The sequence below is a fragment of the Amyelois transitella genome, chromosome 25, assembly GCF_032362555.1.
Source record: "Amyelois transitella isolate CPQ chromosome 25, ilAmyTran1.1, whole genome shotgun sequence".
Classification (NCBI taxonomy): Eukaryota; Metazoa; Arthropoda; class Insecta; order Lepidoptera; family Pyralidae; genus Amyelois; species Amyelois transitella.
The window spans coordinates 3722620-3740692 of record NC_083528.1 but is presented as its reverse complement, the minus strand read 5'-3'; the positions used below and the strand labels follow the sequence as shown (position 1 = coordinate 3740692).

The following is an 18073-nucleotide window of genomic DNA, read 5'->3' as shown; positions in this document are numbered from 1 at the left end:
TTTTTATATTTGCTCAATACTGTAAATCTCAATCCCATCAGTAAGTCATCTAATGGAACGTGGTCTTTCAATCGAGACTGAAGCGCTGTCTTCTCCATAAAGTGTAAAGGCGAAATATATATTTATCTGCAAATATGTATGTTTATCTGCACGGTTCTTTTCTCTGTGACCCAGTACAATGGTTTTCATGGTGTTGTGCTCGTTATAATCAACAATGGAATCATCGGAGACAGATGTGTTTAGCATACACGTGGATAATTGTGATATCGTCACACGACCTCTAATTTTTATGACAGTTAAAACTAATATAGGTAGATCTCGTATCTATATGATCTGTAAAAACTACTTCGTAATCGTAATCAGCAGTTAAAAACAAAATGATAAACACCTAGTTTACACCACCTTTGTCTTAGGAATATGATTTTAGGCGGATTTTTATACAGAATAATTTGTTTTAGGAAAAAGTAATGACACAGCTTATTCATTTTTGTGAGCTGAATTGTAATGTACGGATGCAGTGTAAAACATTTTTTTTTTTCATGAAAGCGATTTCTTTTTGTGGTCGCCTGTATTACCCATCGAGCTTTGGATTATTATTGTGATAGTGAGTGCCATTATTATTAAGCAATAATAATGTCACTTAGTAATTTCATTTTTTTTTCAAAATATAACTTTCATTTCTTAATAAACCTTTCTAAAAGCATATCGAAAGAATAATATACCCATGCTGGCCGGTAGCACAGCTAACGTACATTAACCCATTCATACAAGGTTTAATTAATGTTTCCTAACCTAAATAACTCTTAATTGATCGCCCGGCCGCCGTAGGCAAATGGCTACCTGCTTTAACAGGCCATTTTCTAATTGTAGTGTATATGGAAGAGTAAACATATCATTACACCAACTTTTATGAATGACTGGCTTTTACCCGCAGCTTCGCCCGTGCAAATTTAGCGCCATCCTAAAAAGCGACAAATTTAGCGCCACCTACAAAACAATACAAGTTGTTCCCAAATTTCACGGAAACTTTAACCGGAATTAAAAGTCTATGTCCTACTCCAGACTCTTAATTACATCCGCTAAATGTTAAGAAGATTATTTTAATATGAACATATGAATGAAAACAAACAAATAAACTTACTTTCGTATTTTTAATATTAGTATGAATTTTGTGTCGTCTTCTTGTCGATAATCTCAACCACAGCTTTACTTGCTGGTGTTGCTTTCTTTCTCCCTAGTGCCACGAAAAAATTAAAAGAAATGCTTTTTTGAAATCAACGCTTTCCTCTAAGCATCTTCAATGTACCGGTCCGGTAGAAAGTGTATCCAATGTAAGCCTAATTATATACTTAGTGTGTACTATGTGTACTAAGCAAGGTTCACCTTGCACATAAAAATAGAAAAGACATCATAACCATTAGAATGCAACACAAACAAAACAACAATAGACGCATAGACTTAAATACATATATATGTAGATGATGTCATTCTCTGAATAAAAGTGGTCGACCTACCTACGTTCCTACTTATTAGTATGATTGGTATATCCCAGACGTTCATACATTAGTTAAAAATAAAGATACTTGATAATATAACTTTGAAATGTGAACATAGACATTAACTGTGGGTTTTATGGAGCATGGTAGCGCCAACCTTTAGGAAAATTAATGGGGAGGGTGAGCGTTTTGTTTTAGGTTCGTATAGGTTAAAGGTTTAATGATTTTCTGCTCAACTTTATGTTCATGTGTCATTGTAAAAAATAAATTTAATTAATTTGTTTTTACTTGTAGTGTGTTTAATGTATCTAAGACCTTTCTATACACTCATCTTTTGTAACATTCTCTAGTTAGGAGATCGGGGTGCGTCTTTGGGCCATGATCGTGGGTGTATTGAATCATGGTCTAATGGACCCATACCAAGAAGTTACTATTATGTATATTATACCTTCCGACATATTATTAAATAACACAATTACACTAATGTAAACAACAGTAGGGTTACTCTTGACGCGGTCGAGTTACGATCAAAATCGAATTGACATCGAGAATCAGTAATTTGGTACTCTGGAAAACGACCGAAGCGCCAATCGAGTTGTGGTCGAATAGTGAACTACTTGAAATCGAAAACCGCCGTTATGTCTTACTCTCGACACTATCGAGATCGAGTTATGCTCATGTTTAAATCGAAAACATACGTCAAATCACACGATTCACAAGACGCTACTTTTTTGAAATCAAAAGTTTGTTTTCAAGATTAAATTATAGAAAATAGGTAAGTTTCTTTAACAATAATGCTTTGAGATACAATAATCTTTCTTCGTGAGTGAAAGTGCTGGGAAATATTTGCAATTTTTTGTCTACAACTTTGTTTTGTGGATTGATAGCAGGATGGCTCGACTTGCAGCACAATTAAATTTATTGGATGAAGCTGAGAGAGTTGACGCACGCCAAAGAAGAAGAAGAACGCAAATAGCACGTTATTGTGCAGCAGCTATAGAAATTGGCGATGAAGAATTTGTGGCAAACTATCGAATAACAAAAGAAATTTTTTTGGAGCTTGTGGAGGTGCTCTCCCCATACTTAAAGGCACCTTCTCGCAGAAGTGATATTCCCATAAAATTTAAGGCAAGTATTTGAGTTCTTTATAGTTTTTTCGTTCTAGTTCTAAAATCTATACCTAAATCTTTAAATTTTCTTCTTGTTATAGATATTGGTTGCTCTCTCTTTTTATGCATCAGGCAGTTATCAACGTATCGTAGGAAGGAACTATGGTACTGCAATGTCACAGCAGTCAGTGTCAAGGTGTATCAAAGAGGTGACCGATGCGTTCAACCAAATAATAATTCTACAAAAATATATAAAGTTCCCTACTAATGTTAATGAACGGAATGCTATAAAGATGAAGTAAGTAGTTACAATAAAATTTTCTTATAGGAAAATGTTTGTAGGAAACATAAATTTTATAATAAATATTACATTTCATAATTTTTTTTTAACTTTTAGATTCTATGAAAAATATGGAATACCCGGTGTTATTGGTTGTGTAGATGGAACACATGTGGCCATGGTAAGACCATCAGAGAATGAGGATTGGTATTTCAACCGAAAACACTACCATTCCAGAAATGTGCAAATTGTAAGATCATTTAAATTAACTATACCTTACCAAATGAAGTAATTTGTGAATGTATAGGTTGCCACTGTTAAAAGATATATTAATTTTTTTATTGTTTCAGATATGTGATTTTGATCTAAATATTATAAGTGTAGATGCATGTTTTGGTGGTGCTACCCATGATTCACACATCTTTAACCAACATGCAATCAAAAATCACCTAATTGATTTAGTGAACCAAGGGGAGACAGTGTATTTGTTAGGTAAGTGTTTATTTTTATTATTTATTTACATTTCTATGATTGGAAAAATTTCATTAGAATATTTTCCTAGATGCTACCTCAGCTGTTAAGCATAGGTGCCCAGTCTAGGTACTAAGCTGAAGTTAAATAATGACATCTTGTTAATATTTGCAGGTGACTCGGGGTATGCACAAAGAGAGTACATGATGACACCAATTGTCAATGCTGCAGCTGGTTCTCCAGAAGAATTCTATACACAAATACACTGTTCAGCTCGTAACAGAGTGGAACGAACGATAGGGTTATTAAAGGCACGTTGGCGGTGTTTGCTGAAGCATAGGGTGCTTCATTATAAACCAGACATGGTTTCAAAAATAATTAACGCATGTTGTGTGCTACATAATATGTGTAACACAGCACGCATCCCCTCCCCCAGCGAAGTTAACCCTTCGCTGTCGTCGGGCACCGCGCAGCAGCCATCGTCGGAGCCCGCGCCGAGCGCCGCCGCGCACAGCGCTGGAGCCACGCTGGAACTGCGCAGAGGAGTTGAAGCCCGGCAACGTATAGTGAATATGTTGTGGACAAGGAGACGAACAAATTAATAAAGATATATCATATTAATATTGTTTTATTTTATACATTTATACTACCACTACTATTCTATGCTATTAATTTAATTGCAAAAATTATTAAGTAAACATAATTGTAACACTTAAAAATATGGTACACATTACAAAGTATTTCTGTTAACATTGGTATTTGTCAAATAATACTAATGTAATCTACTAGTTATAACATGGAATAAAAAAGAAAAACAACAAATAAACAGCAATACCATCCATATCCATAAATCCAAAAACTACTTTACTTTTACGTTTAATTGTAGAAACTTTAATGTGATTGCATAAAAGTTTCTACAACATTAACCAGTCTTTCCCCAAATATTGATATGGCTTCAGCTATATTATTGCAAGCTGCAGCAAGTCCCGCCATATTCTCTTGCAATGCTCTAGCCTGAAGAAGCTCTGCCTCCACCCGCTTCTCTTCAATGGAAACAAGGCGATCTCTTTCAACTTGAAGTTGAGATCGCCTACCTCGCTCTCCTGTTGTTCTGGCAGCTTGACGACTCAACCTGGCTCGAATTCGAGGGCTTCTTCTCGGGGCTGTAAAATTAAAACATAATATTGGTAAACTTTATTTATTAACTAACATAACATAAATCTTTAGGTAATTAATTTCATATTATATATTTATAATTATATAGATTTCATCTAGTTGAAAAAGGGGAAGAAATCCAAAGTTTGTACTCCCGTTGCATAAAATAGAAAGACAAACTTACTAGATTGCATAGAGGCTAAAGGTGGAGAGTGGGCTGGAGTTCCCGGTAGAGGTAAGACGATAGAATCTTCCTGTTGTCCTAGTGGTGTTGATGTTACACTGGCTGGCAATGGCTGGCTGGTTGATGGTTGGTCCTAATTACAATAATTCAGAATTAGTTTAACAATAGAAAAACAAATTTATCAACTCCATGGTTCTAACCTGCATGTTCCAATAAGTTCTTTGTTTAATTTAGCACTGAGGGGCAAAGGATTGTGGAATAAATATTTTAAATGCAAAATTTTATGCGATCTCTCTTTGCTATTTTAACTTCTTTAATAAAAATTATCACCTGAGATGGTAGTATTGGAACACTAAACTGAGAGTCCCCTTCTGCAAAACCCCTGCCACCAAGAATAGCCACCATTCTCTCCTCTATACATGTGAGTGGAGGTAAGTTGGCAGATCTACCACCCCCGGTTCGGTTGGCATCTGCATTACGCTGCCCTAAAACTTTCTTTAGGGCATATTTTTTGTCAGTCCAAAACTGAAAACGAATAAATAACCATTAACATTATGCATATTTATACTTTTTTAATAAAACATTTATGATTGAATAAAGAAACTTGTAAATATCCATAGAAAAATGCATCAACATTATCTTCACAATGAAACTACTAGCAATATTTAATTATTTATATATCATGCATTAAACATCTTACCTTTGTCCAACCTTTGGCATCTTTTTGCGTCCCTCCCATAGCATTTAGCGTAATGGTAATTTCTTCCCATTTTCTTTTAGTCTCCCACTTTGCTTGAGCGGAACGCAGATGACCTTTAGCTATTCCTGGATTTTCCTCCAAAAAATTCACCAAAGCTTCCAACTGGGGATATGTAGGCCTTGCATTCTGACTCATGTTCAAAAAGTTTTGATAGCGTATTAAAGGAAATATAACAGATGAAGTAAAAATATTAGACGTGTGAACAAACGAAGCTCACTCTTCGACTTACTTATAAAACCCATATCAATAAATAACATAAATTCTGTTAAAAAGGCAACACAAAACCACTTAAACATTTTTTCAAACATTCCAAGCACTTGAAAGTTTTCTGTTTTTACTAAATTTTTTTATAAACGCGCGCCCCTTTTTCTATGAAGTGTCACTGTCAAAGTTCTTTTTTAAAAATTGTGCAAAGGTATTTATTAATCCAATAAAATTCTTTAGTTTGATCGAAAATTAGTAACGTTTCACTAGTTATTGTGCCCTTATTTGATGTAAAATAGCTTATATTTACAGAAACATTACAAAATATATCTGTTTTTGGAAGAAAAGAAGTCATTGTAAATTTAAAATTTTAGATAGTAGTGTCACTATAAAGAACCTTTCATTCGATGTAGATTACGTCATCACCCGGAAATGGTTAACGGATCGCCATCTTAGGTTGATTTCAACTCGATCTCGATTTCGATTCGATTCGGCTCAAGAGTACCGTTTTGTGATCAATATCAGATTTTGTCGAGATCGAATCGAGATCGAATATCGAGATCGAATCAAAGTCAAGAGTTGGCCTGCTGCTCACACCTGAGTCATTGACAAAGCGAGGCACGGCTGCCAAATGTCCGCAATGTCAGAGTCAAGAGTACATTATTTTTGCGAACTCATTCACTGCACATATCACATCTTATTTTTAGTACGACTATTTATAATTTCTGATTCGTTAAGAGCAGATGCTCACACTCATTGCTGTACTTAAAATAGGAGAGGCTATTAAAATTTTGATTGTTTTTTACGTATATTATTAGATCTTTAAAAGTTTTATTTGACTTTTAATAGTTATTCAAATTCATCCAAACTTTCATAATATGAGCAGAATAACGTTTATTTCAATTGTCTGGAATATGAATAACGAATATCTAACTTAGCATCGCATTTATTAATGTAGAGACAAGTGAATTCACGTTATATTTCCTTACGGAATGTTACAAATATCATTCCTTACATCGAATGTGACTTCCAGAAACATTAAACTTTTTCCAAACTTTCTCGCGCGACGCAGTACAATAGAAGTTTCTTTATCATTACCATTGCCTGTCGGTAAATGCACAATACAGGTAAAATCGTCAGAAAGATTATTTGCTAACTTTCACTTCTCTCTAATAAATGCGGTGAAGATTTTAAACGAATGACGTATCGATTTTTTTAAATATTAATACAATACAATCTGCTGCAGCAATCTCGTACTTGAGACTGTGTAACAAAGTTGCACTCTCATTAAATTTAAAATGGGAAAATCTCCTGAATACCATCGATTATGATGCCAAAACTGTTAATAAGTTCGCAGAAAGATTTATTTTGTTCATCTTAAAAACACCGGAACAGTAAACCGTATTGAGAAATTATCACTGACCAAGAAAGTTCACTGGATTGGAGAAAATTAGAAAAGTTAGCAGCAAAGCAGTACGTTAGGCAACTTGCTTAAATCTCTTCAAATCTATCATTAAAAAAACACATACTTAAAGATTTCTATATACCGGTACTTATAGAAGTCACAGCTATAATTTCATAAAGACAGTTCAACACAAACGAATGCCGAAACGCAATTAACCCCATAAATCAATGAGTGTAATCAAAGAATGTGGTGTCAGGGGGCAATTCTTTCATCACACGACCGGAGTCAGAAGTCCGATACGGTGTCAATTGTTACGGCCATGACGCTCCCACGCAGGCGACGTCACAACTAGGGTTGCTAACTCTTGCGGGATTCCGGGATTCTTCCGTAAAAACCTAGTAGTAAACAGCGCACGACTCCAAGTAACACTGCTTATATCACCTGGTCATTTTTATTCCTTTATTAAAGCTACAGATAAAGTAGACTTAAGAAGGGCCAGATTTTTTTTTTAATTGCAGTGTGAATTGGGTTAAAAATCGATAAGCTTTAAAATAATTATTTAGATCATATTTCTCTGAATCAAAATCATGAGAAATCGAAATACAGATTTTATTTGTTTCAACTTCACTTTAAGCTAGCACAAAATATAACTTATTTGAATAAAAACACATTTGTTTATAATAAATTTTATTTTCATCTCCCGTAATTCTGATACACTTGATTGGTAACCCTAATGAGAACTGACTTTGTGAATGAAAGTCGACAGTTTACTTACTACAGTTATTTACTATCATCAACATAATAAGTGTTCGTTTTGTGCTCCATTGAAAAGACGTGAGAAATTAATATTGTTGAGAATTTGGTTCTTACTAGGTATAACAGTTACTTGTCATACTACACACTATTTTAATTGAGTTTAGTAAGTAAAAATACATACACCAATATGTTTTTTTTTTTTTGCATCAGCATAAAGTTTTTCTTTTTTTTTCATTTCAAAACTGTACTTTAGATTTATTTAAAATAACCCCAATCACTATAGTTGCTTTTTGTTACTTATTTATTTTAAAGTATAATTTAGTATCCTGTGTCGGAAAGTTTGTGTGTGGTTATAAAAGTATATGTTCCTGCCATCAGCAATATGGTACTATGTTACTAAAAACTGCAGGCCCATTTGCATACATAGTATGTGCAGAAGTAAATTATGTCAGGGATTATGTATTTACGCTGAGTGGTATCGTATATCTATGAATAGCCAGTTTTATATGTCAACTGGTTTTACTTTGACCTGAAATAGGGTAATTTAGTGGAAATTGACATAATAGAGGAAGCTAGACATAGACACAAAGCAATGTTGAATAAAATATATGTATGTATTTTGTATATATTTTTATCAAAATAGATTAATCATCTGATGAAGAAAACAAGTTTATCACTTTTTTTGTGGATTAAGAAAAAGCGCACATTTAATTTTTTTAATACGTCATATTTTATTTTAAGCAATAAAACAATTATTAACTCAGTCACGATTCTACAATTTGCATAAATTTAACAATAAAAATAAATAGCTGACAGTCAATGAACTTAACTGTACCAAATGACGAAATGCATATTACAATTGGAAGGAGACAGCAACACATACGCTTGTCTCAGTCATGTATACTCATTAGTAATTTGGTATGCAAGGTAAGGTATCAATCACATACCAAAATCCTATTATAATAGCTTCCTGGCAAAGTACAAAATACTTTCTTTCGAAAGCTTGACCCTTAAGTTTGATGCACATATTATTAATAATTGTTTATACATACACACATACATATAATCACGTCTATATCCTGCGGGGAAGACAGAGCCAACAGTCTTGAAAAGAGTGATAGGCCACGTTCAGCTTTTTGGCTTAATGATAAGAGTTGAGATTCAAATAGTGACCGGTTGCTAAAAGAAGATTGCCAAGTTTATAGGCCAAGATTTCCAAATATATAATAGTTTATAATACAATATATATATAATCACGTTTTTATCCCTTACGGGCCTGACGAAGCCAACAGTCTTTACAAGACTGTAGGTTTTGTCTGGTCTATAATTAGAATCTAAATTGAATTGGTATTTACAGCCATAATTTTTTTTTGTTTCAGGTGGAGCGGAGGGCAAGTACCGGGTGGCGGCGCCCGAGCTCATGCAGGACACCTTCATGAGCGACTCAGAAGACGAAGGAGGTTGGTATTAACTTCATTTGAATAAAATGATTTCATTTGAGGAAACTAATAACCGTGTTAAATATAAAATACAACAAAACATACCAAAACGTTTGATCAATTGGGACCCTTTGCAGACATCTAGAAATCAGTAGACCGGAGACGTGATGCTCATGATAAGAATTTGGGCATAAATAGACGATCGATATAAATATTAAGTAAACAGTAAGTTCATCTCCCAGCGCTGGGCAAAACAATTTTTAGATATAGTTACAGAGCTAATAAGAAATGTAAATGAGGAATATGATCAAAAAAATAAAATGCTGCAGTGCAGTGTGTTACCGTTTCTTCTGCACTGACGCTTTTGAAGCGGCACTAAATTTGGCTTTAAGTAATTCATTCGACGTCAAGCAATATTGTGAAACCAACAGATTAAGTGATGTTCGATAAGTCCCAAAATATGATTAAAAAAAATATATTTTGGATAAATAAAAGTAAGTATAAGTTGTCGCAATCGCATAAGCACCATCCTATCGATCGACACACACACAAACTATTTCTGAACTTTAGATAAGCCTTGTGAATTTTGAAACGTTTCTTGTATTGCGCTACTGTTATGGTTAAAATATTGAACCTATTCGATCAAACATATTGGAATTATTCATGTTTCTATGATATTGATCAATGTTGAATTCTATGATGTTCCTAATCCAAGTGTTAATCCCGGTTTCTTCCTCGCCTCTCTGGAGAAGAGACCAAAGTGGTCCTGGATTGGGTGTATGGAGTTTTTACACAAAGCGGAAGTAGCTTTGCCTTTGATTATACTTGATTATTGAACTAAACATAATTTGGACCATGGTTATACATCCAGTTGTGTGAATGTGCAGGTTTCCTCATGATCGTAACTCACTGTATCTCCCCGCGCACTGTTCAGGCATTCAGCTCGGGCACTTTATCCATTAGACCACAGGCGCTCTCACGCACTTCCGTATCTGAGTATTTAACTGATAACTGACAATCATCTAAAAAAAGGCATAAAAAGCGCTGAAAGCGAAAACATTTTTTTTTCATTTTTAGATGCATAAAAATACAAATGCTTTATTGAAATACTCGTTTAGTACTGTAAAATAAAGGGATTTTACGTTTCACATTGTTGAAACTGCAGGTATGAAAAATGTTTTGCGTAAATACTAAATCTAAAATCTGCGCATCATTCCTTGTTACATATAAATGCACCCAAGTTCAAAATAACTCTAGTAGTCTATACAATATGACCCTGGATTTACGACCTAGATTGGATTCTAGCACTAGATTGCCAGTGACGTCAGAGGCTTTGTAAATGAATTGATACTTTGCTTGTACTCTATTCATACAGCTAATAGCTTCCTATTGCACTTTTGTAAATACTTCATACAAAATACTGCGCATGCCGATCTATCGATGGGTTTGTCAATAAAATCATACCTCACTATACTATACCTATACATACATACACTAGAGTTGTGTATGTTTTATCTGTATATACTTATTACTATGTCTTGTCTTGTGGCTGTAGAAAAGGCAATAAATTAGAGAACGTAGATATTTCTATATAGAGATGTTAATTAGGCATGGCGAATAAATGCCCAATTTGGCGGGTAATGTGGTTGCCTCTGTAGTGGTTGTTACCCTGCGGGGTAGACAGAGTCAACAGTTATCAAAAGACTGAAAGGCCACGCCCAGCTATTTAGATAACAATTTTTGTAATTAAATAATAATAAATAAATATATACGGGACAAATAACACAGATCGAGTTAGCCTCGAAGTAAGTTCGAAACTTGTGTTACGAGATACTAACTCAACGATACTATATTTATAATGAATACATATATAGATAAACATCCAGGCCAATCAGAAAAAGAATTCTTTTTTCATCATGCCCTGGCCGGGATTCGAACCCGGTGTCACAGACAAGCGTACTACCGCTGCGCCCCAAAGGTCGTAATTAAGTCCGCCTTATGCTTTTTGCCGTATAGGAATTTTAATTCCTCCTCTTTTATTACTAGCCTTCAACCGAGTAATACTTAATTTATCTACTACCCAGCAAAACAGTAAACTCTACGTCATAACCTTACCCTAAACGCGTGTAATATAATCCAGGTGAAGTGGAGTGTCCGATCCAGCAGCAGCAGCAGTACCGCTACATGAACAGCGAGGCGGGGACCCTGCAGCGGGCCAAGCCGCTGGAGGAGAGCGTCACCGACGGCCACCTGTGGCCCAGCAACAATGACAGCAAGCGGGCCACCATTGACCGGCAGCCGCTCGACATCGGGTTAGTGACTCTGAACCTTCTCTCTTATTTTATCGTGCTTCACTACATAGTATAAAACAAAGTCGCTATTTTAATCTGTTTGTCTGTATGCTTAAATCTTTAAAATAACGCAACGGATTTTGATGCGGTTTTTTTGTAACAGGTAGAGTGATTCAAGAGGAAGGTTTTTATGTATAATAACATTTATAATTTTGCACCCGTTATAAATGCGAAACAATTTTTTTTTAAAAGTAACCTCTCTTTGTTGACCCTAGCAAAGATGGGCCTTCAAATAGACTCCTTGGCAAATCAGGGAAATTATATTTACGCATAAAATACATATATATTAACTAAATAAGTACTACCATGTCACACTATGAAAGTGCATTTTGAAAAATGTTCATTAACACTAGTTAGTTTGCTTACAATATATATCCGTCCGTATCTGGAAAAAAGACAGGGACTACATTTTTTCATTGGCCACAATCCATGGATATGCATTCTTTAGTTACATTCATCAATCTTATCATGCAAACTGCGATATATGGTAGACAGAACCCTGTTTCAAAAATTATTATTTAGTTAAATAGTTAGAACAGGACTACTCCGTTTCTTTGTCATGGATATGGTAAAAGAGAAGATGTGTTTACTAGTATGTTATGTTAAACACATTTTTTGTTCCAGATTCCTGGTGTCATTCGTGGTTGACGCGCGAGGCGGCGCGATGAAAGCGAAGAGACGAGGGGGAGTGAGAATCATAGTGCCGCCCGCCGCCTGCTCGGCGCCTACCAGGGTCACGTGTCGGTGAGTCGGCGCTCAACCTAATAGTATTTAGCATCTACAACAAGCAACACTATATTCCTGCTATCCCTGTTATCCCTGTCTGTGTCACGTCACGTCATAATGAAAGCGAAACAGCGATAGTTTTTCGCGCGAAAAAATCGGCGTCACGTGTGCTTTGCTACGAGAGGTGCCATGGTGTTATACATTTTAGACGAAACGGTTAGATATGCTTGAATATATATCTATTGTGTCAATTATCTTTATCTAATGTAAACAGATTCTTTAATTAATGATCGCCATAAGAACATTCATAAAGGCTTATACTATATGGATTATGGTCAAGTTTAATCTTTCTTTAACGACACGATTCAAATTATCAGCTATATGGTTTTATTATGTGGATAACATTCGAAGTATGCCGACAAGGTTACTAACATTGTATGACGAACATGTTCTAGGCACGAATAATTATCCATGCATACCGTAAAATTGTCACTGATCGAATATTTGAAAGATTTTGCTAAAAAATCGATAAAGGGACTCATATGACCAACAGAAGTGTGACAATAGATTTATATGGTATTTTTTTAATGCGTTTATTATCGGTTCAGTCTCTCACTATTAATGTTACTGTCATAGATGGTATATTTTATTATTTTCAAATATTAACGAAATACGTTTGTATTGATTTCAGAGCCGCCACACGTCGGGCGCCGGCCGCCGCCCCGCCTCCGCTGATGGAAGGCGAAGCCCTGGCATCCAGACTGTTAGAGCTGCAGCCGCAAGGTGCCAAGTTCTTGGCGTAAGTTTACATTCTATCTTTTACCCACATTTCCTACAGCAATGACAAAAACTCCCGTTTTTTTCTTTTGAAGAATAAAACTAAATGAAAAAATTAAATTTCAGGCCAGTGATAATCGAGGTGCCGATCTTCACGGCGCCGTGCAAGGAGCGGGAGATCGTCATCTTGAGGTCGGACACCGGCGAGACGTGGCAGGACCACTACCTGCATAATAATGACAATCCCTTGATACAGGTACCGTACTCTTAGCTGGATATTATTGTTACTGGTTAGATCTTTGCTTCTGCGTCATATGTGAGAAATTCCGGAAAAAAAGTTGTCCTTTTAACTTGCCTGATCCATTAGCGAATTAACCAAAGATAAAAATGTGTGCTTAAGATATAAATATGGATAAGTTTGAATGCCCTATGGATATGAAAGTGTGAATATTGGCTGACTTTGAATACGCAATACTCGGAGAATCAAATCGCTCATACTGGAAGCGACTACCCCTACCAAACGATTGAAATGTCTCGTCTAGTCCACCTGTAGCTTGGTATTCTGCTTGCTTTTGCTGCACAATTGCTTCAAGCATTAAGTCTGCCAATTGTGCTATACATTTGTATTTTGTGCAATGAAGTTTAAATAAATAAATAAATATTCTTTTTTAAAATGAAAAAAAAAATCTATAGAAAGATTTATATATATAAAAATATATAAATAAATATATTATATAGTACACAAAAGCGAAAGACTGGCCATATGTACGTAAACAACATTAATTTCTCTAATTCATTTTACCATTTCAGGAAGCCCTACAAAGAGAGCGTCAAGAACACGGCACCTCCGGCGAAACTATAGGCGAGAATGGCGAGAGAGTGACTCGCATCATCTCGTGCGACTTCCCCCACTACCTCGCCGTGGTGTCGCGGATTCGACAGGAAGTGCACATCATTGGCCCAGAGGGCGGCACTGTGTCCAGTGCCCACATTCCACAAGTAAGTTTTAATACTATTTATACCACATGTTAAACATACATACATATGGCCACGTCTATATCCCTTGCGGGGCAGACAGAGCCTACAGTCTTGAAAAGACTGAATGGCGACGTTCAGCTATTTAGCTGAAAGATAGAATTGAGATTCAAATAGTGACAGGTTGCTAACCTATCGCCTAAAAAAGAATCCCATGTTTGTAAGCCTATCCCTTAGTCGCCTTTTGCGACATCCATGGGAAAGATGTGGTGGAGTGGTCCTATTCTTTTTTGTATTGGTACCAGGAACAACACGGCACTGCCAGAAACCACACGGCACTACACACATACATACATAATATATAAAAGAAGCATCACTGGATAGCCAACACCATGCGCAGAGCAATACGTCTGTTTCATTCGGTCACAGTCATTACTGTCTTATTCTAAATTGAAACAATTATATTTATGACATGGAAATGTTCTCTGTGTTAACCTAAAAATATATACAAGATGTCACTGGCTCACCAACACGAACACGTCTGTTTCATGCGGCCGTTGTCGTGATGTCAACTCACGCGCACGGCACGATGGTGAACGACTTCGTTCGAGTTAACGTGGGGATAGTCAATACGAGTACCACTATTGATGGCATAATTTAGGAGAAAACTCCTCTTGATTTGTATCCCTTACACCCTGGGGTTTAATCCGGGGTTTGATCGACTTGTCAAGTTAATGTCAGTCCAAAACAGTTCATCATTGAAGCATATCCTCAATTCCAGGTGCAAGCTCTATTCCCCCCCGCGGCCCTCACGAAGCGCATCCGCGTGGGGCTCCAAGCGCACGGGGCGGCGCCCGAGCTGACGCGGCGCCTGCTGCCGCGCCACGCCGCAGTGTCGCCTGTCATCACGGTGGAGCCCCGCCGCAGGAAGTTCCATCGCTCCATCACACTTACCGCTCCGCTGCCCAGAGAGGTAGGTCGCAAAATAAATTGTTGATGGTTACTGGCTACGTATTATACAAATCAAAATTGTAATTACATCCTAATGAGTAGAATAAAAATACGGTTACATGTACCGGAACGTATCTATGATTTATCAAAACTTCTGTAATGAATTTATTGGGGATCTGAATCCGTTTGTCATTTATTTGTGTGATGATAAGCAACATAGATTTTTAGGTGGTACATGTAAACCCAAATAATACTTTTGCTTCTAAAATCTTTGAATGTAAAAGTTGGTGTACAAGGATCTGCCATCCTATCCTTAATATAACCGCCTCTCCCCATACACACACACGTTTGATGATGATGATCTCATGATGATACTCTGTTTGCAGGGCGCCGGTCAGGAGAAGTCGACGGCCAACCTGCGGCTGCTGTGCTCCATCATGGGCGGGCAGGCGCGCGCCGTGTGGGAGGACGTGACGGGCTCCACGCCGCTCACCCTGGCCGGCGACTGCGCCTCCTTCACCACCACCGTCTCCGCCAGGTGGGTGGGCCCTTACAGGGTAGTCCAATCTCCGCTGATGTGCTCTGTCACGGTTTAGTGGCCGGTGTTGAGAGACAATTTGAAACTTCATAGGACTAGTTCTACAATTTTCAAGGGGGTTTAGCTAAAGACGAGACGGGATCCAGCAAGTAGCCGCTTAAAGATAGCGTGCTACTTCACTAGGTGAACAACGGAGTTGAATAGAGGGGAAGCGCTAGCGCATGCTTATACGGCGTTGAAGAGGGCACCACGGCGGCATAACATAACAGCTCCTTGATTTAACTTTTAATGAAAAAAAAAATCTTAATAACTAGCGTTATCGAGTTGTTGTTTGTTTGTTGGTAAACTCTTTATTACGCAAAAAAATATTATACAATTCAGTTAAGTACTGAAAATAATACGTACAATGACTGACTTATCCAATTTGGTAATTCAATTGAATGTTATCAATGTAATTCATATTTAATTAATCTTATTAATTGTTGCAGATTTTGGCTGATGAATTGTCAAAACGTCAGCGACGCCACAAAACTGGCCACAGAACTATACAGGTAATTTATTTCTTAAGTCATGTCGAGCACCTCTGCCTTTGATTAAACATTTTGAAATTTACTGTATGTTTTTTTATAATAAAACAACGTTTCTTTTGAACGCAGTAGAACGACTAATTTATTGCAAACTAAAGTTACACATTGTTGGACATAGATGGCAGCACTAGTTTCATATTCAGATATTAACATTACAACATTTTTGCTTACCTTCTACATCCACTTTTAGTAGGAACTAGACGAAGACGCTTTAGAGAGATTTAAAACAATTTTGTTTTACAATATTTTTCATAACAATTGTGTGGTCCCAGAGACATGCTCCTGGTGCCGTTCGAGGCGCGCATCGTGGTGCTGGGCAAGCGGCTGGACGCGCTGGAGGGCCGCCTGCTGCTGCTCTACGTCACCGACCGCCGCGCCTGCGACTCGCTGCTGCACCAGGTCAGAATGGAATACAATAGATTTATTTTCAAAATTGGATACAAGATATCACTTATTGACGTCACATAACTTAAATCTAATTATAACTACTAACCGCTTCCAAAGCGCATGTGTAGAAGAAGCGGCGGAACAAACTACACTGCAGCATTTTCATCGGACGTCACGGTCACTGCCGGACACTACACAATTCTATTCCAATTTCATTGTTATGGGACATATCAAACATTACATACCTTTTGGTTTAACAAACACTGGTTGACGGCGAATTAATTACTTTAAGCTAAGCTTGCTGCCGCTTCTCAAGCCTCAGTGCAGAAGAAGCAAGTTTAAGTTAGGAGGTTTACGTATAAAATGTATCGCGTCTATTAGATTTTGTCAGAGACGAGGTACAAGGCTGTTTGTCTTCACAAACCCATTGAACTATCACAATCCTAGCAACTTGGACTTGTTCAATGTGTGTGCCTAATCTGATGAACTGCAGGCGCTACATAAGTGCTTGCAAAAGCCAGGAGGGAGAAAGCGAAGAACTAAAGAAAAGAGCAGTGCCATTATCTCTTTTCACGTTTTACTTCAATTTCGGATACAAGGAATTCCTGCGTCTTCGGATTTGATACTACGTGATCGTAAAATGAGTATTTTTCGCAAAAAAGACCCAACCAACAAATAGTATCACACATTTGTTGATAATTGACTGACTGATTGACAGGAGCACTACACGGAAGTGGCGCAGTCGACGGCGGTGCGCCTCCTGGACGGCAAGCAGGTGTTCCTGGAGTTCTCCGGGAACCTGGTGCCCGTCACCAAGTCCGGCAGCCAGCCCATGTTCACCTTCGAGGTCAGAGGATTTCATAAACCACAAATAATAATAATAAATGATTATTTTCCTGTACAAGGATTACAAAATTGCTTCAAGCTAGTACAAAACTATCTAGGCAGTCAATCTGAGAGGAGGGACTAGTTCCAGAAATAGGTTCTAAAAGTACCTAACCTGAATGTTTATGGTTGCAAGCGCGTGCGCACACACGCTGTAATACAAACACATCTATTTTCTATCTACATTTTCGCGGGGCACTAGAATGAAAGAGGTATACTTCCTTTCTCTCCTACGTTGCACCGGCGTATGTCACATGGTCTGTGATATGTTTAACATATTTTTACCAATCACAATAAGTGCATAACGCCGTTAAAGAAATTTTCACAAGTGTAATACTATGGCGCGGCGGTGCAGAAGAACACCAGCTTGCTAGGAGACCCTAGAAAGCTGGTGTTCCTGAAGAACTGTTCTCCGTGCACGTGGCGAACCTATTCATTTAGTTTTCAGACTAATATTTGTTTTTATTACCAGGCATTCAAAGACAACCGCGTAGAGTTCACGGTGCGGGTGAAGCATCACGAAGAGACCCCTTCGGGCAGGATTTACTTCATGAACGAACCCAAGGTAAATTGTTACGCGTACACATATAATGAAAATCACGACATCTTTTACAGTGACAGGTTGCTAGCCCATCAT

At 37.2% G+C, this 18073-nt stretch overlaps 3 protein-coding genes across 6 annotated transcripts in view; 2 read left to right on the top strand and 1 right to left on the bottom strand.

Annotated features, from left to right (window-relative positions):
- The window catches only part of LOC106137120 (ankyrin-3), a 104578-nt gene that overhangs the window by 76685 nt on the left and 9820 nt on the right, over nt 1-18073 (top strand). For all 3 annotated transcript variants that reach the window (XM_060951674.1, XM_060951673.1, XM_060951675.1), the window contains exons 18-29: nt 9200-9280; nt 11400-11571; nt 12235-12354; nt 13028-13135; nt 13240-13369; nt 13924-14112; nt 14870-15061; nt 15426-15577; nt 16066-16128; nt 16437-16563; nt 17270-17398; nt 17909-18001. In XM_060951674.1, coding sequence (XP_060807657.1) covers nt 9200-9280; nt 11400-11571; nt 12235-12354; nt 13028-13135; nt 13240-13369; nt 13924-14112; nt 14870-15061; nt 15426-15577; nt 16066-16128; nt 16437-16563; nt 17270-17398; nt 17909-18001 — 1556 coding nt within the window. The remainder of the gene's footprint in view (nt 1-9199; nt 9281-11399; nt 11572-12234; nt 12355-13027; nt 13136-13239; nt 13370-13923; nt 14113-14869; nt 15062-15425; nt 15578-16065; nt 16129-16436; nt 16564-17269; nt 17399-17908; nt 18002-18073) is intronic.
- LOC106137140 (putative nuclease HARBI1) lies at nt 1991-3977 on the top strand. Of its 2 annotated transcripts, XM_060951676.1 has the most exons (6): nt 1991-2271; nt 2384-2624; nt 2707-2903; nt 3003-3135; nt 3236-3377; nt 3531-3977. In XM_060951676.1, the coding sequence occupies exons 2-6, from the start codon at nt 2388-2390 to the stop codon at nt 3956-3958; spliced, it is 1137 nt and encodes a 378-aa protein (XP_060807659.1). In that variant the 5' UTR covers nt 1991-2271; nt 2384-2387; the 3' UTR covers nt 3959-3977. The 2 variants fall into 2 exon arrangements, with proteins under 2 accessions (XP_060807659.1, XP_013193363.2); XM_013337909.2 differs by lacking the exon at nt 1991-2271 and having other exon boundaries at nt 2279-2624.
- Nucleotides 4070-5142, bottom strand: LOC106137142 (uncharacterized). Its single transcript, XM_013337911.2, has 3 exons — nt 5026-5142; nt 4696-4828; nt 4070-4519 (listed from the first exon to the last, which is right to left on the bottom strand). Exons 1-3 carry the CDS (start codon nt 5098-5100, stop codon nt 4248-4250), a joined length of 480 nt encoding a protein of 159 aa, XP_013193365.2. The 5' UTR covers nt 5101-5142; the 3' UTR covers nt 4070-4247.